Genomic DNA, 24,439 nt, shown 5'->3' with positions numbered 1-24,439 from the left:
AGTTAATTTAGTTTAGTCGAAACTTATTCCTAGCATTTGCTAGTTGATGCCAGAGGGCGGTTTAAATTAATAAAGAAACGTAATTAATATTGCATAAAAATTGGGCTCCTGCATTTTTATGTACAGATTTTAATTTTCAATCGATGGAGGCATAGAGGCAACTGAGATACACAAAATGTTTATATAATTTATTATTTCCAGTATTCCAATGCAAAAAAATAAAAAAATAATTTTGAACACCGATTCTTGTATTTCTCAGATATATCGGGACAAAATTTCGAAAGGAAGACAATAATTGTATTTAAATCTCCTCTTAAATGTAACATTCAAATTTAATTAAATTAATTAATCATTTCTGTAATGTCAGTAACGAAATGAAATTGATTTCAACCTCTTCTTTTCTAATATGTCTTGTTTGTATGTTCTATGTGAATCTCTTAAGTATTTTTTCTCAGTTGAAAGATATACGTTATCTCTTCAAACATACGAAAAATACGTTAAAAACTGATATGATTTGTGTAAACCTTCGTTTTGTGTTATCACCTACACTGGCTAAATAACTTTTGGTTATCAGATATTTTTTATCATAACCATCCGTTTATGTGTTTTTTTATCTTAAATTTGAAAACAGAATGCTGATAATAAGTTATTTCGTTTTTGAGTTATTTCGTATATGATGTGCTCAAAAAAGTCCACCTCAAGACTTTTATGCAAGTTGTATGGGGGGCATGTATGTTTGTTGTAATATCTAAAAAGCAAATAGTCACGTGTATATCATTGGGCATAGGACTTTTACAGCAAATTTTGAAGCAAATGCCTCGACGAAGAAGTATTTTTCCACAACACATATTCGATTTTATTCATAGAAGCTAGTTTTGAAAAAGGTAATCAGTAGCTTTAGAGTACTGTGTAGCTTTTATAGAAATACAAATAAAAATTTGCTTCTAGAATTGGTTAAAACTATGAAAATGTACCGAATTTCATGACAACAACCCTATGTATTTTTTGTGTTGGTGAAGTCTCTTTTTCTCCAATAATACAAAATCTACAACATTAAGTAAGGAGTCAGTAGATAATTCTGTGAAATGTACTTCTAACATAGCACAGATTTCATTTTATATTAAAACTTATGCTTTGTTTAAAAGTGAAGCTGCAAGTCGCATGGAGTTAGAACAATGCCTAGCAAACCAATTAAATTATTTCACAATATCAACAAAAGGAAGCTATTTTTTGCATGAAAAAAAAAAGTTTAATTTAGTTTGAAAATGAACATTAATGAATCTCCCGTTTTAAAGTTAGGCAGCGGCTATTTGAGGATGGTCCTCGTAATTTTGAATAGTGATCCGAGACAAGGACAACTGTGCCTCTGAACCCTTCCTCTTCAGATTTCTGCGCCACACTAACGGGATTGCATTTCATCTGTGGTAGATTTAGAGTGTACTAGGCCTGTATATACGGGCGGATCTCCAATGGAATATAATCCCGAGCCTTCGACTCTCCGCTTTCGAAGTCTCGAGTGTCACAAGGCCGAATCTTAAAAAATAAAGACTGCACAATTTTTTTTAAAAACTTCGCAATTTCTTTTTTTTTTTTAACACAAAACATTGAATAAAAGATTTCAACATAATTCCATGCGATCTGAAGAGGATTTTATAATCAATTATGTTCTCTGTAATTTTTAAATGCAGTAGTTTAAACCCATTAGACCTTGATAAACAGGACCGAAAAGAACAAAAAGAGTCGTCGTGCATCTTCAATAAAAACGGTGTCGTTGCTCGGTTAATTGACTCTGGCAAACTGTTGTCGTAGCGTGAATTGACCTCACACCGTCTGATCTAACCATGGTTTTCCAAGTGACCGTAGGACAGTTCTAAACAAGTGATTACCAATAATTTTGAGGCACAAGTGCTTTGTAGAGCTGGATTGTGATTGGTAAATGATGTATTTATTCAGACAACTCTGTGTGTCTTTTTTTTTTTTTTAAGAGTGACCAATGTGACTACAAATATCGTAAACAAAGTAATATTATAAATGCATTTACATCAATGATGCATCAATTGTTGTTTTGTGCTTACACTTCGTTGAGTGATCTCAACTACACGACCAAATACTGAATCATTTTTGGGGCAGAGAAAGATGGAGATGAAAGTTTCGTTCGAGTTGCTACTAAAAAGTACTGTTTTAAAAATTATATTTATAATAATTTTAAGAAATAAGGCGATTAGAGAGAAAAAAATGCATTAATCAAAGAGTATCCTTTTAAATAATAATGTATTTTAAAGTAACATGAAATAATTAATGCTAGTAATCCCCGGAAAACATCAAACAGGGAATGTTAGTATTATATATATATATATATATATATATATATATATATATATATATATATATATATATATATATATATATATATATATATATATATATATATATATATATATATATATATATATGTTACCGTTAAAGTATATAATGCAGTTATTTCATAGAATACCTAGTTATTCCATGAAATAACTGATCGTGTCCGTTAAAGTGTGAAATATGTTATTAATTTGACACTTTAACTAGTTATTCTATGAAATAACTAGGTATTCTATAAATTAACTAATGAGAGACAGTCAAAGTGTAAAAAAAAAAAAAAAATGATTTATCTAAAATGAAATTAAACTAATGATAGACAATTAAAATGAAAAAGAAACAATTTATCTAATTTATGCAGCGTATAAATGGTATTTATGGAAACTTACCATAAAATCATTTGTTACAACAAGGATTACTAAAATGACACTTGGAATGACAAAAAACATTATTTCTAAAACAAAAACATTTTTTATTTCTAAAACAAACATAAATGCAGTAGGAGAAATGTATGCTGCAGATCGTTATTCTATGAAATAACTAGGTATTCTATAAAATAACGGATTTCATACTTTAACGGTAACATATATATATATATATATTTGGCCACACTACATGAATTTTAATGGGAATTTTTAAAAAAATTTAAGAGATACTGCAGATTATATATATATACGAGAATTTTGTTTAATTTGCATTATTGTTGTAAAATAACTTCGTTCGAAATTGCAAATAAAAGATCATGAAAAAATATTTTTAACGTAGAACAATTCTTTTCTTTTTTTTAAATACTTTTAAATAATGACTAATACAAGGTAAATAATTGTCTGCTTTGAATTAACCTTTTTTTCTCTTATGCGTAACTACAATTCTTATACTACTAAACAGCTTAAAAATAATCATCAAATCTTTTTTTTTTTATACTGCTTAGTAACATTTATTCTGTTTGTTTTCTATATTGAAATCCTAGGAAGCAATCAAGTTTGTTTGTTTGTTTTTGTTGAACGAGTCCAAAATAAAACAAAAGAGATTGTTGACATTGTTATACGAAAAACCTTTTATCAATCATTTGATCATTCCATCAGACTAGTCCTAACTCGATGAAACGATTTATTTTCGAATGCTCGACTGTTTTGATTTGGTTTCTTTATTTTCTCAAAGCAACTAATCTTGCCTGAAGCGAGACACGTCATTGAACTTCGAAGTATTTCTGGTTTTGGAATTCGCTTACTCTGAATTTTATTTTATTTTACTGGATGCAAGCGTCTTCTAAGATGAAGGTGTTCTAGAAATCACAAATGAAAGTAGTCCATCTTAAATCAAGATGTATTTTTCACCTTATACTCCGCACAGGTCGACAATACCCGCCATGATTCTCTTGTATAAGCGCATCATTAAAATGGATTATCTTCTATCATTTTCATTCAGATGATGAAAGTAGGAGCAGTCAAATGACGTTTACCAAATCAAATTGACTTTATTCTTTCCAAAACCGGTCTGTATAGCTGTTTCAAGTCATCAAATTTTTACTCCAAATTGTTTTTCTAAATCATACGTTACTCATATTCTGTCCTTGGTTGAAGAAACAAATTATACGTTTCTTTATTCTTTTTTTTTTATATAATGTCCAACCATGCTTTTGGAGTAACAATAACTGAAAAAAAAAATCTAACAAAGGAATATTAAAAAGATAACTTTTGACTGAATTATATACCTTATGAAAGTGTTTTTTTTTTAAATCACGATTTTTAGTTATATTAACTTCCCATTTTAAAGCAACACTAAGTTATTTCGGGACAGACCTCGTAATTTTGAACCGCTTTCAGATGACGAGGACGATAGCTGAATTGATATCTTCCCCTCTCCGGGAGGACATTTAGTGCTGACGGATTTCATGTGCGCCAGTCCCGCTTATACGATGATTTTTTTGATAGAATCGGGTTTCGAACCTATAACCCACCAGCTCCGAAGCCGAGACCTTACAAACAGGCTACCGCGACCCTCACAATTTTGAGATTAGAATTTCTAAAGCTAGAATCGGGATTTGATTTCAAATAAAGTGCATTATTTCCTGCTTTTATGATAAGGTCGTAGTGATGTCATGGCAAAGACCCAGCTTTGGATCAAGAAAGTTTCGAATCCAGATTCAATAGAAGATCCGTATACAGAGGGTATCATGCTTGCTAAATCTATAGATAATGAAATGTTTCGCTGCTGATGTGATGCGGAAAGTTGGAGAAGGGAATGGCAACTCGTCGTTTTCGTCCTCTGATTTCGGCTCAGAAATAACAAAATTTGTCCCAAAATATCTCAACTATAGCGTAAGAAAAGGGACGTTCATTTAACTGAACACATATAGTTAGTTATGAGACATTTGTGTCTACTAATTAAATTTGGAATCCACTGCTCAAGCATTCCAAATTCTAAAGCTTGTCTGTCTGTCTATCTGTCTGTATGCATGGGAGCATAATAACTGAAAGACACAACAATCCGAGTGAATAAAATTTGATTTGAAATCTTCACACAAAAATTTTTTATGTGTATCAAATTTTGGACAAAATCTATTCGTGCCAAGATTTTCTAATGTAAAAATAAGCCTTGATAATTTCGTCGAATATTGTATAATATTTAATTACTATATTAAAGATATTTCTGCGTCAAAGACCTGCAAATACTGTCTACATTTATTTGTGTATATTACTGAGGTTATAATCTATACTTAAAAAAAAAAAAATGTGTATGTGCGTGCGGCGTCCAGACAAATCTAACACAGTTATAGCCACGTAATTTCACGCTCAGGTAGTCGGAATGATAAATCAATGCACTTCAAAAACCGAATCTTAAAATTTAATATAAATTTTTTAGCGATGTTTTGTGTAGTTTAGGATAATTTGTTCGCCATATTTGCCACTAATATCGTTTCTAATGATTGTAGAAAAGGGGAGGGATCTTTACATTGTCGGAGGAAGAAAAATATTGTCATTCTTAAGAAATTTATTTTGCATCTTTGTTTTTAATTTGCTGAATTTTGAGAAATTTTTGAATATTAGTCAATTTTTTTTTTTTTTTTTCCAAACATGTTTCAAAATTGAAACAAAAACTTCTTCTACCGACATTCTAACCCCCCTCCCCCCCCTTTTTTTTGAGGTATTCAAACACTTCTAATTTAAAACAAGAACTATCAAAATACTTTCTTAATTAATTTCTAATTAATTATTTTCCAAATAAATTCTTGATTTTTTTTGCTTTTTTTTTTCTTTTTGATCCGCTGGGAAAAGTTTTACTTCTTCACTCATTTGGCAAAGTTACAGACTTATCAAACGAAGAATCATAAAAATTATTTTAATAGCCTCTTCTTTTTTCTTTTGCGCAATTTTATTTTCAGTTATTCGTTTTGATTTTTGCAGTCTGCAATTCTCCAGGCACAAACGGGGGAAAGTAAACGCTCAAATTTTATTATTACTTCGTTTTTATCCTTTTAGTTTATGCCGTTGTAGTTAGTTCTGCTTCTTCACTGAAATGGGGATATCAAAGAAAAAATAATAATGATAATAGATATTATTTCTAATTTTATGATGCCGTATAAGTTGTTGTTATGATTTTGCATAATATTTTCCGCTAGAAAACAAAAAATATTCATGTTTTTTGGGATAATACTTAATTTATGTTATCTTGCGAACACGAACCTAGGGTAGTTTTAATTGGATTTGAATCATTGAGAGAGGTATGTCTTAAGGGAGGGTAAGAATCTTGTCCTAATTCTTAGGTGCGTTATCAATTTCACAAAGGTCCGAGATAATGTACTTTGAGATTTTAATTTCCTTACTTTTGAAGATAAAAAAATAATGTAAATTATTGTCTCACCAATAATAGTTCAAAACTAGTATTAAAAACTTTCCGATAGCTGCAAACCTTAATTAAAAAGGAAAGGGATAGCATCAAACTTTAATTGAAGCAGAGTTAAAAAGTGACTCTGCTTTAATTAAAACTTTAGTATATTACACCTCGTTGAAAAGTATTCATTACATTGTTTTCTGCCATTTTTAACCTCATAACTTCAACTTTTATGAAATAGAAACTTAATTATGTAACTTAAACAATAAAAATCTACTTTCGCTTTTTTTTTTTTTTTTTTTTTTTTTTTTCTTCCCCTGGCTTGCCGAGAGAAATTTTTAAGTTGCAGTGGGAAATAGGGTGAACATTTACAATTTTTCATTAATTTTATTTATAATTTGTCAATACATTCTTTTTCTTTCACCGAAATTCGTTTATATAATTATTTGCTCTAATAAGTACATTGATGCATCGCTGTAAGATTTGATTATTTCTCCTGAATCAAATAAAAAGATCTCTAATTCTAAGTAAAATGAAGTATTTATTAAGCCTACTTCATTATTTCTTCTTCTGGTTCTTCTCGAATGTGTTCTAACTCATATTCATTTCTTTTTCTCTTATTGAATTTACAATAAACAGTTATTGAGTATACAAGAATATGAAAAATTGTGTAATTCGGCGATCTAAGGATAATCCTCAAAATAGCCGAAAAAGAGCAGAAATCAACATGAAAAAACTTTCAACTATCTTAATTTTTAGTAGAAGGCGTACAAATGCAACTGCGATTTAATACTTAATCGTCTGCCAGTGAGTGTGTAGTAATTTATGTGTATCAGATAATCACTTCTGAAAATTATTTATAATTCCATGCAAATATTACATGCCAACCACAAACATCATAAGAAATTTTCTGGTTTCATAATTGAACACCAAAAACAGCATGTACCCGAAATAGAAAGTGTTATTTGGTTAGATAATTGAGAAAATAGTTACGGTGTTATAAACAATTAATTTCTTTTTTTAGAAGTTTGTGGTTTACTTTTTGCATGTGTATATTAAAATACCTGTGTGAGTATGCGCGCTCGTGCGCACGCTTAAAGTTGTAATCATAATTAATACTCATGAGTCGGTAAATATGTTTAATTTTTTCTAAATTTTCTAATTTTCTAAAATGTTTTCTAAATAAATAGCATTCTAAATTTTTTTCAGGTGCTACGAAAGAAATTGGATCAGCCTTAACCCGGTTGTGTTTGAGGCAGAGAAGTGTTGAAGCAAAATTGCAAATCTTCGCAAAGTAAGCATCATTTTCAATGTAATTTTTCCTTTGTGAGTGTTTTTTTTTTTTTTGCTGAAATATCTATTTAAACCCTCATTTCTCTATTTATGGGCATTCCTTTCTTGTTATTGACATATCAGTTTCATAGGTTGAGAGATATTCTATTTAATGGTTTCGAATAGGAGTCTACATTTAAAATGTTAAAGATGTATTTAATTTTTCACGAGGAGTTAAATTGTATGTCTTATATTTCAGATATTGAATAAATAATTCAATTTTATTTTTGGATCACTAATTTTTACGTCCTGTTTTAAGATTTTATATATTAAAGGTGATATCCAGGATTTCCAAAACGATTGCACTAGTTTACAATAAAGATATTTATTAATGAATGACCATTCTGAGGAAGTGCTTCATTCTGCCAAAAAGGCAAACATTCTTTAAAATAAAATAAAGATGCGAATCTATTCAGTTGACGTTAACAAATTTGAGCGCTTAGAATTAGAATTATTGGTGCGTCATCGGAAGTTGAGTGCCAATGGAATCTCTTATTTAATAAAGCAATTGAGATAAAAAAAATAATCGTTTCCCTAATAATTGTCATATGACTTCGCAAATGAAATATTAAAATAAAATCTGTAAATAGTAAATTTTTAGGTTCCCTTGAAGCACTGGCGGCTCTAGGCTACAACTCAATTAGCTCAATGGATAAAATGGCCCTTCATATAATAATATAGAGCAAAAAGTGCTTGTATAGCAAACTCATGATAGCGTTAATGGTACTTTTTGGTTATAACGGTGACCAAAAAGCGCCAAGAAAAAAATGTCGCCAATTTGGCGAATTCAGTCGTCAAACTTTGCATGTGATTTGATCTATATTTATGCACATATTATATATATATATATGCACGCACTTGAATAAATTTTTATAATTTGGCGATTTCTTTTTTTTTTTTTTTTTTTTTTTTGTCTTGGCGCATTTTGGTCGCCATTAAAGCTAAAAAGTACCACTTTAATTAGTTTAAAAAATCGCGAAAGATGTCATACTCATTTTTTGATCGTTCTTGCTAATGACATGCGATTAAGCCTAAAGTTTGCAATGAGTACTTTGTAAAATAAACAAATTATTACGCTTGCATAAAAGCTTTTGCGCATTTGGACGATTGTGTGTGAAATCTTTCTTTCATCAAATGAATATTAAGATATTTTATTGCATTTATTTCTTAACCAGCATATCTGCATTTATTATAAACATACTTATTCTTGCAATTCTTTTCTTTTGCAGTGCTTTACAGGAAGGTTTAGTCGGCCCTCTACAAGAAAAAGTCGAAGAATGGAAGAAAACAGTTAATAATCTCGATAAAGAACATTCGAAGGGTAAGTTTTACTGAATTTAAAATCTCTGTAATCGAATCTGTGTGATGCTTCTCAATATTCATGAGGAATCTCTCCTTCCCTATTTAGAATATAAGCGAGCCAAGCAGGATCTGAAAAAGAAGTCATCAGATACTTTGAAACTCCAGAAGAAAGTCAGGAAAGGTTGGTTTGTTTTTGCTACCTGTCTGCTGTGTTGTCTCTGTTTCTATCCTGGGAGTGACTTTATTAACAAAGTATCAGTCAATGAATACAGTTATGGTGATCTGAAGTAGAAAAATGACGAAGAAAATCAGATTTGACGTCATTGTAAATGTTAATCATCTTTTAATTCGATAGATTCATATAAAGTTCTGCATAAAGTTTCTCTATTAACTGATTTTTGCAGATTTTTATTTCATTATTCATTTTTTTACTAAATGAGACATTTTTGTTTTAATTCATTATTAATTGCCTTCATTTTCGATATCAATAGTATTAATTTTGTCAAATAACTTTTATGAATAACATCGTATTACATCAAAGGAAAATACTGTTTTAAATTGCTCTCGAATAATAACAAAGAGCATTTTGATTGGTTAGCTAAGCATACAAAATTATTGAATAAAATGGATGAAATTGTTTTAGCTAGTGAGATTAGGGGCTGTGTCAAGATTATATTCTGTGATATCTATAAAAAAATTATTGGTGATAGTGGGCTAGCGATAATTGAGGCCATATGTAAGGATCGTGATTTTCCATTTAAAGTAATATTCGCAAAATCGGTACTGTGGTTAAGACTGGGAGACTTTTGAGGCCCCCCCCCATAGGAAATGTGAAATGAAGTGGTCTTTTTCTCCCAAAATTGAGAGGTGACGAAGAACAAGTGACCACTGTTAACTTTTCTAGGAATCATTGGCTTTCGTTTGAAATAGTGAAATAGCGTTTTTGAAAAATCCTTTGAAAATCCCTACCCCCATTTTCGAAAGAAAATGTGCAATATTTGAAATATTGCATTATTAACATCTTCTTATCTTTGGACCTCTCTCTAAAACTTTTGACGAAATTCAGTAATAGTAGAAGCAATAATATTTGATTTTTTAGTTGGTGTCATCGATATCAGGAGGACTCTGGATTATGCACTTCAGGATGTAACAGACAAATATCTTCTGCTCGAAGAAATCGAGAAGCAATCTGTTCGTAAAGCCTTAATTGAAGAGAGGAGTCATTATTGCTTATTTGTTGGATATTTGCAACCAGTTTTAGTAAGTTTCTTGTGTTAAAATATTCTGTGGGAAGATTATATTTAAATAAAGTAAATTAATAATTAAATAAATGACATTAAATAATAAATTAATCTAAATATATGCTTATACAGCTGAATATAGTTAAAATATCCTTTTATTATCTAATTAATGAAACTCATTCATCTTTGATTAATTTCCGTGGACTGTAACAAAATGTTCATAACCTGAAATGAATCTCTAGTAATAAATCAGTATTAAAAAATTTGTTTTTGCTTTTCTACTTTCCATAAAATTCTCAATCAGCTTAAAATTATTTTAAATGTTTTGATTTTGCTACTAAATAAATTCTCTTAAACTGCTGTTTACTATAAACTTTGAAACCGAAAATAATTATTTTATAAATGATATCAGGAATGAATCTTTTTTAAATTTAAAATAATAACTAACATTGCCATTAATGATAGTTATTATCATTATTTAATTATTAGAAAATGAACTTTTTTTATAAGTGATCATTCAGTACGTTCAATTTCTATATCCATTGAAAAAATTGTATCAATTAACAACTTAACCTTTTTTCTGTAAAATTTTTATTTAACTTGAATTAAGCTTTCTTTCCATTTTTAATCTTTTTTTAATCCATTAATTTCATAGGAATCTGAAATAGCTATGCTGCATGAAATCAATCATATTCAGGAAATAATTGACACCCTTTCAAAAATAACTGGTGATCCTCATCTTTTACCTTCTGCTAGTGAACAAGTTATCACTGATGTTAAGAAATCTGAAAATACTTGGTCCTTTCATGAGGTTTGTTTCTAAAGCTTATTATCTGTATCTTGGAGTTATATTTTTATAATATTAATTATTAATATCATTTCAAAGTTAATAATATTATAATCATTATCATCATATAATAATATAACTATAACTTTTATTTTTAAATTTTATCTTGGATAATATGAAATATCAAGCTTTAAAACTATTCATTTATGAATAGATAATTATTTAGTTAAAAAAATTATGTGTCAAAGATTTCATTTTGAATTTTTTGCAAGATTTCATTTTATTAAGAACAAGAAATTCTAAATGAGTGAGTACTTATAAATAATAATCATATTAAAAGTTAATAATAAATATTAACTTTAATTTATATAAAAGTCATTGATATAAATTAAAGAATTTTGTCAGTTAAAAAATTTCAAAATTTAAAATAGCTAAATGAATAATTTATTAATAAGAAGAAGAAATTTATAATTTCATTAATCACCCTACCACTAATCTTTTTTTTTTTTTTTTTTTTTTTTTTTTTTTGATGAAAACATTTAAAATATAATATTGATAGCTCAAGATTGGCTACATTCTTCAATAAGCTAAAAGCTGCCAGGGAAAGCAATTATGCTTGGTTATCGATTGATATACTTATTGCTATTTATATTTCTATCAGCTGATTTTTATTAGCATAGAATATTTTAAACAGTTCTTATAATTGACAAAATTTTAACTCTACTTTCATTAATTTATGTCATAAAACCTTGATTCTTGTCATTAATTTGTTTGTTATATTTATTCGCAGTACTTATTCAATTATTTGAACTTCATAGATACAATATTTTATTGAGAAATTGTCAAAAATTATAGAATATAAAATGGATGTGAAGGCTAACACATATTCTTAAATTAAATTATTATTTCTGATAATCTTCAAATATTATTTGGCAAAGTCAGCCTTATTAATTAATACTTTGTTTTAGACACCTCCTGGATCTCCAAGATCATTAGGTTCTCGAAAATCAAGTGTTTGCAGCATCAGTAGTATCAATAGTTCTTCTAGTGGAAGCTTGAAATCTCACTCCTCTCGTCATCTTTCCCATTCACAAGTACAGGTAAGAATGTTAAGTTGTACAATATATATATATATATTAGTACTATAATTTGATCTTAAATTAAAATAATTTTGCATTCATAGGTATTCAAATCACTGACATTTGCTTGTATTAAAATGTAGTTAAAAATTTCCATACTTATGTAATTTGTTTCAGTTCTATCAAGCATGAAATAAACTTAAATGAAGTTATTCAACTCCTCTCAGTTTATTATTTCAGTATTAATTAATCCTAATTTCTAAGTAATAAAATGTTTTATTATGATTATTTTCTGCAAAGTTTATTCATGATACATTAAAATTCTTTATAACAATGGGATATGTTATTAAGTATGTTATTCTTTAAAATCTTACTACTCTTTTGAATGCATAGCATTATTTTTGCAGTCTTAACAATTTTTTTTTCCAACAATTTTTTTTTTTCCATTGCCATTTCATGAGTTGATATCTAAATATTTTCAAATAAGAAATTCAATCTCAGTTTCTAATTATGTTTATAATTCCAATTTATTACTTGTCCAATTATGCTACCATTCAAGTTTTTGTAAAAATTAAAGATGTAGAGATGTGATGCTACGATTGGATATTAATATTGGAATCCATATTAGCAGTTAATGATTGTATCTTATTTTTATGATTTTGTTTTGCATTTATTACTGTCTGAACAATTTTATAAACTTAAAAGTTTGTCTTTTTCTCTGTTTTTTTGTTGTTATTTATTGACACACTATTTATCTTTTCTATTTTGTTTTCATGTATTATTGTTTTAAATTCAGATAATTAATAATTCATCCATCATTTTCTTTTTTTATTTATTTTCTATATGAGTTACTTTTATTTATTTTTATTTCGAGTTTGTTCTTTTCCTCCCTTTTAATTCATTTTGCATGAATTTTTAATTTTATTTTATAAATAGACTTTGGGCAGGAAACATTTAAATAGCGTTGCTTCACAAGATTCTGGTTTTACTTCTCAAGACACTTTATTTTATAATAATATGAATGCTTCAGCTGAATATTCTCAGGTTAGTGACCGGTTATTGCTTGTTAAAATATTTTCTTAACAATCAGTAAATATCCAATGATGCTTATACAATGTTTATCCAATTGATTTATAATTTGATGGTTTTATACATATTTGAAATTCATTTCTAAATGCAAATATAGAAGTTTTAATGTTAAAAATAATTATTATGAAATGAAATTGTGTTCTAAATATGTTTGTAAAAGAAAGAAGTTTAGTTGAAAAGTTTCTGTCTCATTTTAATTGAAAGTTAATCATATATTTTTTAATTTCATTTTAACTACATATCATATCATTATGATCATAAAAATAATATTGAAAATTTCCGTTACTAATTATTACATATAGTTGATAATCTGTATTGTTTAAGATTCTTACTTTAAGAGAGATGTTTTTCAAAATTTTGAAAAGTTTTCAATAAATTCATGAAAAAAATTGCTTTGTCTCTCATTTGGTTGTAATTGCTGTTTCAAAATTCTTTTATTATTAATTGTGTTATTTCGTCACGAAAAGGTAGCATTAATTCTAATTTTTTTAATCAATCTGAAATTTAGCACGTGATTTTGTAATCACAAACATAAATAATTGCAATTTCACCCTCATGCACCATCAGAATATTTTTATGTTGTATGATGAATTTAGATTAGGTTGATATTAAGTAGGGTTGCGAAAGTGCATTGGCAAAACAGACATTAAATTTTTATCTGTCAACAGACTTCCATGAGATTGAATAATATTATGGAAAAAAAACAAAAAAAAACTGAAGATGCCCCCCCCCCCCCCCGAAAAGAAAGGAATTATTAGCTAAACAATTTTTTTTTTTTTTTTTTTTTTTTTTTTTTTGTAAATGATAACATAATTTTGTAAAAAGGTAGCCTCGCTGCACTGTTTTGCCCAAATGCCGTATATGCATTGAATTTTGATAGTTGTAAGCAAAAAATAAACTGTTCATAACAGTTATAATTCAATATAAAAATTATTTCGAATGCAGAGATAAGGGAAGTATTCAATGGTTTTCCATTTGAATCAAAATAAGAAAATATTCCCAAAATAGAAGGTGTCATCTTATTAGATAGTAAAGAAAATAAAACAATCAGGTGGTGAAAGAATTTAGGGACAAAGGATTAATGAAAATTCTGTGCATTAAGATGATAAATTGGGAACACTTCCATCACAATGGAAAGTATAACATTTAATAAATAGCAATTTCTGGAACATTAACTGGACAACAAAGAGTATTAATGCATTATTTGCCAACATTTTTTTTTTTTTTTTTGTAATAAGGGATTGTCTTTTTTTTTTTATCATTAATTACTATGAGCTTTATCATTATTACTACAGTTACAGCTTTAAGTTGAAACGTGTTTTCAAAAAGACATAAGAATATTATTTTTATTTTTTCTTCCAGCATATAATAACAATTAAAATACCATGTTTTCCCTTCCTATGAATATACCTTTATTCTTCTGTATATTGTATGAGAATAAAATAATTCTTTGTATTCCTTAGCTGTGTACCTTTCAAGAATCCATTCCAGCGACTTTCAGTACTCCTTCATCACCAGTACCTGATGTCACATCCACTTGGCCCAACCTCCAGGAATCAAATTCACCAGAGAAGGATTCCTCCAGTTTGCTGAATAAGTATCAACGACCACACACTATATCATCAGGCAAGCTTATACTTATGTTGTAGAAAACTGTGAAAATGAATAAATGTGTTTCTACTATTTTTCAAAATGAACAGAAATAAAAAAAAAGGTTATATGGTGTTTTGGTTTCATATTAAAGATATAATTAATAAAAAGCTTTTTTTATTTTATTTGCAGTTATAATACTTGAAGTTTATTTGTCTATTTTTCAATAAGTTGGAAAAATATTTCAATATAGGATAAACATGTTCAATCCAAATATTTTTTCTGAAAAAATTTGATCACATAATGTAAAAGTTAGTTTTTAATTAATCATAATTTCATATTTCTTTATTTAAATTAATAATAAAATATGTTATACTTTATATTCACTGTTTTATTAAATGATGATTTCAGCCTATTAAGATTTATGATTAAATAGTTTTATTTTTATTTCAACATTATAATATCTTTTCTATTTTTGAATTTAGTTTTGGTAAAATTTTCAGAATGTATTCGTTTTTAATGTACATATTCTATGTTTCATTATACATATTGCTTATCTAAATTATGCACATTTCTTTTGTTAAATATGTTTTATATGAGTTTTTACTTTAAATATTCAGTAAAATGAAATAAATTAATCATTTAATTGCACAAAGAGATCCTATTTTTAATGGGGAGAATGTTAATTATGTTTTTACTTCCAGCTTATGAGAAATCCAATCATAATCGTCCTGCATTAACAGTGCATACATTTCTACCTCTTGACCAAACTCCAGATTTAAGGAGTAACTATGGAACGGTTGGAACTTTCAAATCTTTTGGAAGCAAGTTTAAGGATAGAAACTGCAGCAGTCAACCTGGAACTCCAGTATACAGCAGACCTTCTCTACCGGAGAGGCAAGTATATATAAAAATAAAAAAAAAATTATGGAGATTTATCTCTTAAAATGTTGTAATTTTCTTTTCTTAATTAAAACTAATCAGCCATTTATTGAGAAAGGTTGACAAGATTACTATAGATTTGTGAAATAAATTTATTAAAATCCATAAGGTTACATGTTTTAATGGTTTAGCACATTTCATATTTTAATGTTCATTTAAAAATTAGTTAAAAATAAAAATCCATTAAACTTATATGAGGTTGTGTTTTTTTTTTAATAACTCTCACATATATGATTTATTTTTGAATATTTTATTTTGAACATTCCCTCTCTCTCCCCCCCCCTCCTTTTTTTTATCTCTTATACTATATTAATGCTTTCTTTTCATTTATAGGAGTGATAACTGTTATAGGCCTAAACCAATTCTTCCTGAAAAATCTGCTTCTGTGAAAGCAAAACATGATAAATTATACAGTGAACCTAATAAAAGCGTTCCTGATTTCAACAGAACACCACCTGATCAAGGTTAGTTTTTCAAGCATTCTTATCTTGAACAAATTTAAATATAGCTGAGTATATATAAAGTACCAAGATTATTACAGTGCCACATTTTTGTTATAGTAAAAAAATCTGCAAACTTTATTTATTTTCATCCAAAATTAAATACTTATGTGAAATTATTAAATATTGCAGAGTGCAGATTATTAGAAATCGCATAATGCTGGCAGATATAAACTAGATCAAAATGCAAATTTTATTTAATCGTGAAATATCAGTTTAATGAAAAATTTTAAATGATCATCAAAGTTAGGTAACTATTTTAACTGTCCTTATGTATATATTTTCTAAATATTACATCTTCATATCAAAATCACATTATTTTCTGCCTTTTCTACTCTGCAAGTAATTGAATGCTGTTGTTTAATTTTTTTGTAATCAAAAGTGTCTTTAATTATGTGAAAAAAGAAATGCAAATTTTGTTTTCCACCAGATTTATAGAGTGTGAGTAAATGTTTATGAACTATCTTTTTGCAGTACATTTTGATCATATAACACAAATATTTATTTTATATAATTTCTTAGTTTTGCCATGCAAACAAGATTCTCTTGCCTTTCATAACTTTAACTTTTATTATGTTAATCTTTCAAGTCATCCTTTATTTCAAATGCTTTTACTTTCTCATGTACGAAGTGTAGAAAGAGAAAGTATAGTAACCATAAAAAAAATTGAAAATTGGGAATTTGGTGGATCTCCACATTTTCACTCTGAGTTTGTACATATTTGGTACATAAAGTACATATTTGGAATTGTGTCTGTCTGTCTATGAACACAATAACTAAAAAAAAAATTGATGAATGAAATTTTGCAAGATTGCATGCTAATAGGCTCTTTTGTTTGCCAGTGCCATGTGGTTAATAATACACATGTATAATTTATTTGAGCATATGCAGGAAAGTTTCTAGTAAACCACTATGTCTAGTTAGTATTTGCTTTTGAAAATTACAGATGAAATTTCTGAATTTATAATGTTGGGAAATTCACATATGTGGGACTAAATTTCCTGTATGATATTACAAGTTTTTGCTATTTTTATTTCTGCATTGTGAATAAAACTGTTTTAGTTAAACTTTGATTCAAATACAATTATTAAACATTATATTTATTAGAACATCATAGCTATTCATATACTGAATAATCTCACTTTTAAATTGTTAAAAAAGTATTTGTGTGAAATCTTTTTCTTGCATTTATAAATGCTTAACAAAATGGAAACCATAAATGAAAGTTACTAACTTTTCTGGTTAAAATAATGCTTATTTATTTTGCTTCAAAATACTGAATCAGATCAGTCTTTTGCAACATGTTCAGCAAAAAAATGATAATTATATTTAGTTAATGGGATAATCGAGATGCTATTATTTAGTTGTGTTTTTTTTTCCAGAGTTTGTTGTGTAACAAAATTCTTTTAATTAGTATAAATATTAATGTAATTAATCAAATATCATGCAAATGCATAATAAACATCTAAAGTTTTCAAGTTTTTGTTTTTGTGTCAATACTTACAATTAACTGAATTACAATACAAATACTTACTATTAATTGTCTTGTTCGTATCATCTATTATTCTTATAAATAACAAACTTAAAAATCTGTTGTTAATCAACAACCACAAGCTTTGTAGAATTATTATTTTTTTCTCAGATTTCAATTGAGCTGTATGATAATTGCATCCAAAAAATAAAATATACATAAAGGGAAATGCTTTTCAATATTTTTATGAAAGGGATTATAAATTATTATTTTTTTTATTTCCAATATTGTTACTAAATAAATTATTTATTAATTGTTTTAGGATTAGTTGGATGGCTTTTTAACATGGTGTTTGATTTTAAAACATTTATGTATATTATTATTAATAATAATATACATAACGTTATAAATATTATTATTAAATGTCTGTAGCTACTATACTCAATAATTTAAATCTTTAAATTACGATTCAAGCATCCAATAGGAGATGAAATAGGTTCATATATTGTGGAGAGGATCTTCTATTATACTTGTCTAATTTGGATGTGCACTGTTAAAGTGCTTATTTCTAAACTTTTTATAGTTAATTGTAAAACTAATATAAAGTTATGTATGATATGAAATATGCTGTAAGATTATTATAAAGTTATGTATAATATGCATTTGTGATAGTTATCCTTATATACACTGTGATGACAAAACCCATGGGATAAAGATATGCAAATATACAGATAGCAGTAAAATCACATACAAAATATATAAATGAGTAGTGCATTGGCAGGGCTTTCATGTGTATTCATGTGAAAAGGTTTCTGACATGATTATGGTCAAACTGTCTTTATATAATGATTTTTCCCCATAAATTCTATACTGAAAATGAAATGTTTCATTATAAATATTCCTTGTTTTGTTTTGCATTAACTTATTCCTGTGTTATTTTCACATAATTTTTTTCTATATTTAAAGGTAATTTCTTAATTTATTTTTCAGTTGTTCCTCATCCCATTTATGCCAATGCTTCTGATTTAGCTTCAAAAAAGTCACTGAGTGATGAAATTTATTCAGGTGTATCAGAAAGTACAGAGGTTAGTATAAATCCAAATAATATTGTTATAATTTTTTTGTATTTTAATTATTTATTATTCCTATTGGCAGTTTTGGCATGAGGCATTGATTAGAATACATGCTATGTGTCTACTTTAAGGAAAAATGTGAATAAGTTTTAATTTTTTCCCCCTGTGTACCTGCCAGTCTGTAAAGGAAACTTTTCATTTATTAATTTTGGACATGATTATTCACTTTCTAATGTAGAGAAACCTTGAACATTTCTGGAGTGATATGACCCTTTCTCAGCATTGATACTTATCCAAACTGTTTAGAAAATATAAAATAGATTAATATATCCTTGGATCCTCAATAATTATTTGTTTAATCTTTTTCTAAAGTGTATGGTACACAAATTCTTAACATTAAAATAATTGAAATCATTAAATCTATCAGAAAAAAATGACCATTATTCTTTTTTTGTTAAACTTTTTTGTACATACAATTGTAACAAACTATGAGTTTAAGGAGAAATTTTATTTCAATTAGTCTCAACTATTTTTGAATAATTCGATATTTTTTCATCATTGTTTAACAGATATAATAATGGTGTTTATACTTATGTTTGATGATTTTTGTTATGTTCATTTCTCAAAACACAATGCATCATTGGAGGTCATTTGTATCCCAAGAATTGCCTTTACCAGTAATAAGTTTGACTAAAATTGGAATAACTTTTCACACACTAATAGTAATAGTTTTATTTGATGTTTGATTTTAGGTACAAAATCGTAAGGAATTTGCTGCTGTTTTGAATGAAGGACTTTTGATGCAGTCCAAATGGATTCGATCCGAGAAATCTTTTTCTGAAAGTGAATCATCAGCTCCTTCTGTTCCAAAGCATGGCCGTTCTGCAGGAGGCAGTAGTGAAACTCTTCCCAGATCAAGAGGTATGGTAACATTTCTTTTTTACTGGCTTAGACATTCTTTTTCATTCTGTAATGATCATTTTTAAAATTATGTTCTTTCATTTTAAACAATTTAAAATTTATGTCCTAGTAGCAATAAAATTTTTAGAAGGTTACTGATCTTAAATTTTGACTTTATTTTCTATATTTAGATATTAGGCATTAAAGGCACTAATGAATGTAAGATATTTTAGATTATACAGATTGTGATATTTCTGTTTTGTAATTTATGAGAAATAATAACTAGTTTATTTGTATAATAGTAGTTAGATATTGATGTGTTATTCTTTCAAAAAAATCCATTTTAAGAAACTCTTCTTATTTCAGTTTGAACTGTAACTTAAAATATTAAATGATTTACGATAAATACTGTAAAACAGTTAAATTTATATAATTGCTACATATATATAATTATTTATCTATTTTTACAAATTATGTGTTTACATTTTTGCAATTTGACAATTGATTTGCATGTATATATATATATATATATATATATATATATATATATATATATATATATATATATATATATTGATTTTGTAAGTGTGGAAAAGATACATAAACAACACTTTTTGAGCAAAATTGTGTTGGCACTTGCATACCATCAAATAAAAAATGAAAAAAATACACATATTTGACTTTTTTTACTATCTAAAAGTTAAATATTTCAACACATTTTTCAAATTAAATTATCAGAAATATTGAAAAAGATCAACATTCATACAACCATTTGAAAGTTTCATTAAAAAAAAAAAAACATAAAATTTTTATTTACATTGAATTATCAGAAATATTCAAAAAAAAAACAAAAAACTTACATTTATAGAACCAACTGAAAGATTCTTTTTTTTTTATTTGAATTCTCAGTTATATATTTATTTTAAATATTTTTGTAATTGTGTTACTTATATAACTTTTTTGTGTTATCATTTCTACATTTTTACTTTTAAAATCTCTGAATGCTTTTTTAGTTTATGCTTGAATCATCTGTTTTTATTCTACTTTTTTAATTATATTTTTATTTTATAATTTTTTATTCATCTTATTTTTGAGTTTATGATTTTGCTCCCATGTTATCTTAATTACGCATGCTATTTTATTTGTGTTTGCACTGAAGGAAGCTTCACAGAAGACCAAATTTTAGAATGGCAGTTTCAGAATTTAGGTTTCTCAAATGAGTCAAATATGGTAAACCAACAAGGTAATCAGCGTAGACCTATGTCAATTGCAGGTTAGTTGTATGCTTATTGTTTATTCAAAAGAAACTTTAGCATATAGGTAGTCATAATGAAGACTCAGAGTACCTCAAATTTTAAAATTTAATGTAGAATTTTTATTTTATATTTTAATCAAGAGTATTGATTTATTTGATCAATAAAATTGTGTTGTGTATGTCTGTTTTTAAAAATTATTTCAATTATATATTTAGTCAGTAATGTCTATAAAAATAATTTCGAATAATATTTGAAAATATTTCTTTTAACTAATTAAAATCTTTTGGGTCTTAGTCTTCAAAAATTTGTTGATATTACGTTGTATGTAATATATTGCTAAGAAGTGTTACTGATGACTGGATAACCAATGCTGGAGGGTTTGAAACTTAGTTTTTGTGAGCCACAAAATAGAAATATATAGAGATTCTAATGGTTGCCATGAATATCAAAATGCCAATTTAAATAATTCATATACACTGAAAAAGTATATTTCTTATTTTTCATCTTCCTGCTTCCCATTTTTCCCCTGTTTTCCCATTTTTGAGATGCATAAAACTTTATTATAATGTGACAACACGACGTTTTAGTTTGGGGTTTTTGAAGCCTCAAAATGCACAGGCAGATAATTGGCGATTTATCGCTTTTGAAACATCGATTTATCGCCTTTATGGTTATTAGAAAATGGTAAAGAAGAGTGTCACATTTGATGACTTTTCGCCAACGAAAAGTTACAATTCGGCGGAAATGTTCAACCATGGGCTCGATTCTCCTGTCTGATCTATAAAAAACAGGGTCATTAGAAATTATCGCCTGAAGAAACAGAGAAGAAAAGGGGAATAAACGTGAAACAGCGATGGGAGATATTGAAAGTTATATATTAGTTTTAAATTTTTTTCCTTGCTGGTAAAAAGAGTTTTGAAGCTTGAATAGTATTGAGATGGGGGGGGGGAGCCATCGTTTTCTAAATATTGATGCATGTGTAATCTGATAGTCTGATAATCGTTTAAAACGGTTTAAACTGTTTTTTTTTTTTTTTTTTTATCTGGCCGCGAGGAAAAAAATTTTAGAACTCGATTGATTTTGAAATGGTTAAAAACCATCGCTTTTCTAAGTGTTGGTCATTGTGAAATATGTCATGTGATAATATGATGTTTTCTGTCAGATTGGTACCACGTGACTTAAAAAAAATAATGTTCTCATATGATAACCTGAAATTTGCTATAGCAGATTTCAATTTTTCTATTTTTTCCCCGTTGTTGTAATTATGGTCTTTCTTTCGTTAGCTCTTAGAAGAAGAAGAATTTATATCTAACTAGTCTGTATTGTTATTCTGTTTAAAACTTATATTACTTTCGGATTCCAAGAATTCCCAGTTATAATATGAGTTTTCAATTAATTAGAATAATAAATTGAATATCAAATTTTGTATTTGTACTACAAAAATAATACCCATACCTTTTATTTTTAATTGCTATTCGTTTTGCTATTTTTTTCTTAAATAATTTAATATGTTTTTGTGTAGGTATTTCGACGGGATTTTTACTACCACGTAAAGCAAACACCTTACAGCGAGTTGGATCCTGTGCTGGTCCTAAACCTCCAACCCCTGTGCGAAGATCTTCCTCCATTACAACATCAGCATCTCAAGGGAAAATTTCTGAAGCTAGTGTATTAAGTAAACCTGAAAGCTCTGCACAATCTATGAGTTCTGGCGCTGGTGAAACCAGATATTCTCCAAATCTCAGAGAATTCAAGAGAAGTCATTCTACATTATCTTCACCCCAAGAAAAATTCGGACATACCCTAAGGCATGTGGAAATAGGCAACTTATCTGAGAAAAGCAATAGTAGTTCATCTCTAAATAAGGAGGCTTCAAATTCCGAAAACAATATTGTAACCGATGTATCAGACAGTAGAGCTCGTCTGATACATGATTTAAACTCTGTCATGCAACAGAGAAAGAGCACATTAAAGAAGCAAACTAGCCAAGGTGACCCTCCTGTTGTTCCTCCTCGGAATACTTCAAAGCAGGAACAAAATGGCTCTAAGTCAAATGAACACTTTGCATCAGTGGACAATGCCCTGTATGGCCGTTTCACAAAAAAAGAGAAAACGCCTCACACTTTCAATGCTAAGCCGGTGCACTCACAAGAGCTTCAGAAACAGTTTCATCAAAAGCCAAGGCTCAAAGAATGCTTGTCTCAAGGAGATCTCTTCCACTGCTCTAAGGACTGGGACCAGCCGTTCAAGCATAAGAATGGCAATGATGTACCTGATAATGATCGACTTCTGAAACGATCGTTTGTTGCAGCCCTAAATGCCAGGCTGGCCGAACACCAGCGTATCGAATCACAGACTGATGACAAGCCCCACATTGCTCCATGGTTAAAGAACGACAAAAATTACCTGACGTGGAATTCTGGGTTTCATCGTTTGACACCCCAAGTTTCATTGATGGATCAGATAAAACAGGGCACAAGGCTTCGTAGGGTCACCTGCAATGATAGATCTTCTCCCCGTTTTGCGTGACGGTTCTATGTGGTTTTCATTTGCCACATGTAGTCGGTAGTCATCTGGAATGACTAAATGCGATGTATTACATTTGTGGCAGATTTGTATGTGTGTGTGTGTGAAGCATGCTGTTTTGTTTTTGTAACATTATTTTTTCCCCTCCCACCTATTTTGTGTTGGACAGATTTGAAATTTCACAGATAACCATTGAGATGGTTAATTTGTCATCATCATCACTCATTGAATGTAAAATATCATCCTGCTTTTTTTTTTTAATTATAATATCTATGTGTAGTACATAGTACATAGTTAGCCTTGGTTTCATGAGGATTTTGAAGTATTCTGTATATTTTTTAAATCATTTCTTTAGTTTGATTCCTTTTCATAATTCGTATTAATGCCTTTTTTACTTTTAAACTGTATATTTTTAAGAATAAACTTGAAATCATTGATATGATTATGAAATCATACACAATTAAATACTTTTAAATGAACTTATAAAAATATCTAAATTTATTCAACTGTCACAAGCTTTAATTTCTATCAAAAATTTTGGATATGATAAACTTTTTTAAAAAGCTGTGCTTTGGGGTGATATGATTCTGTTTAAAATCAGTAATTAGTTGATAAAATATCCCACCCCTATAAAAAAAATGTAGGAAATATAAAATTTCTTAGTCTGAATCAACATTTTGAGGTGAAACAATAAATTCTGACAAATATAATTATCAAATTTTTATCCTAGTCAGGCTTAAAAAGAGAGAGACAGAAAAAAAAAAAAAGCTTTTGTCGTCTGTATGATTTTAGAATGAAAAAGATTTTTAAAAAATTCTTACTGTCAAAACATTTTGTTTAAGATAAGAATTTGTGATAGATTAATTTTTTAAGCTTTTGTTATTCTTTTTTTTTTTATATTGTGACTGTGTTTCTTAAAATATAGAATTTTGAAGGCCAAGATTTTTCTGAAAAGTATATTTTTACTTAATATGTATTAAATTATTGTTATAAATAATTTTTAGTATATAGTTTTGTTGATAAGAATTTATATATATGATTTATTTACTAAATATTTATGGTTTTGTGCTTTCCATTTAGCTTTAATTTTAAGTAGATATATTTATTTTATATGTATAGTCAGTAGATTGAAATGTTGGTGTTTCTCTTTATAAATAAG

The 24,439-nt window shown here is 27.8% G+C and overlaps 1 protein-coding gene across 2 annotated transcripts in view; it reads left to right on the top strand.

Annotated features, from left to right (window-relative positions):
• LOC129985255 (protein MTSS 1-like) overlaps window positions 1-24,236 on the top strand; it is a 52,360-nt gene extending 28,124 nt beyond the window's left edge. Inside the window, exons 4-17 of one of the 2 annotated variants that reach the window (XM_056095213.1) lie at window positions 7,402-7,486; window positions 8,754-8,845; window positions 8,933-9,007; window positions 9,926-10,086; window positions 10,723-10,878; window positions 11,823-11,954; window positions 12,870-12,977; window positions 14,486-14,648; window positions 15,317-15,509; window positions 15,888-16,018; window positions 18,516-18,610; window positions 19,351-19,519; window positions 20,658-20,771; window positions 22,277-24,236. In XM_056095213.1, the coding sequence (XP_055951188.1) occupies window positions 7,402-7,486; window positions 8,754-8,845; window positions 8,933-9,007; window positions 9,926-10,086; window positions 10,723-10,878; window positions 11,823-11,954; window positions 12,870-12,977; window positions 14,486-14,648; window positions 15,317-15,509; window positions 15,888-16,018; window positions 18,516-18,610; window positions 19,351-19,519; window positions 20,658-20,771; window positions 22,277-23,283 (2,681 nt within the window). In that variant the 3' untranslated portion in view covers window positions 23,284-24,236. The remainder of the gene's footprint in view (window positions 1-7,401; window positions 7,487-8,753; window positions 8,846-8,932; window positions 9,008-9,925; window positions 10,087-10,722; window positions 10,879-11,822; window positions 11,955-12,869; window positions 12,978-14,485; window positions 14,649-15,316; window positions 15,510-15,887; window positions 16,019-18,515; window positions 18,611-19,350; window positions 19,520-20,657; window positions 20,772-22,276) is intronic. The other variant, XM_056095214.1, reaches the window with a different exon arrangement.
• The last annotated feature ends 203 nt before the right edge of the window (window positions 24,237-24,439 follow it).

The sequence above is a fragment of the Argiope bruennichi genome, chromosome 9 (assembly GCF_947563725.1).
Source record: "Argiope bruennichi chromosome 9, qqArgBrue1.1, whole genome shotgun sequence".
Classification (NCBI taxonomy): Eukaryota; Metazoa; Arthropoda; class Arachnida; order Araneae; family Araneidae; genus Argiope; species Argiope bruennichi.
The sequence above is the reverse complement of the archived record's forward strand: the minus strand, read 5'-3'. Positions and strand labels throughout refer to the sequence as shown.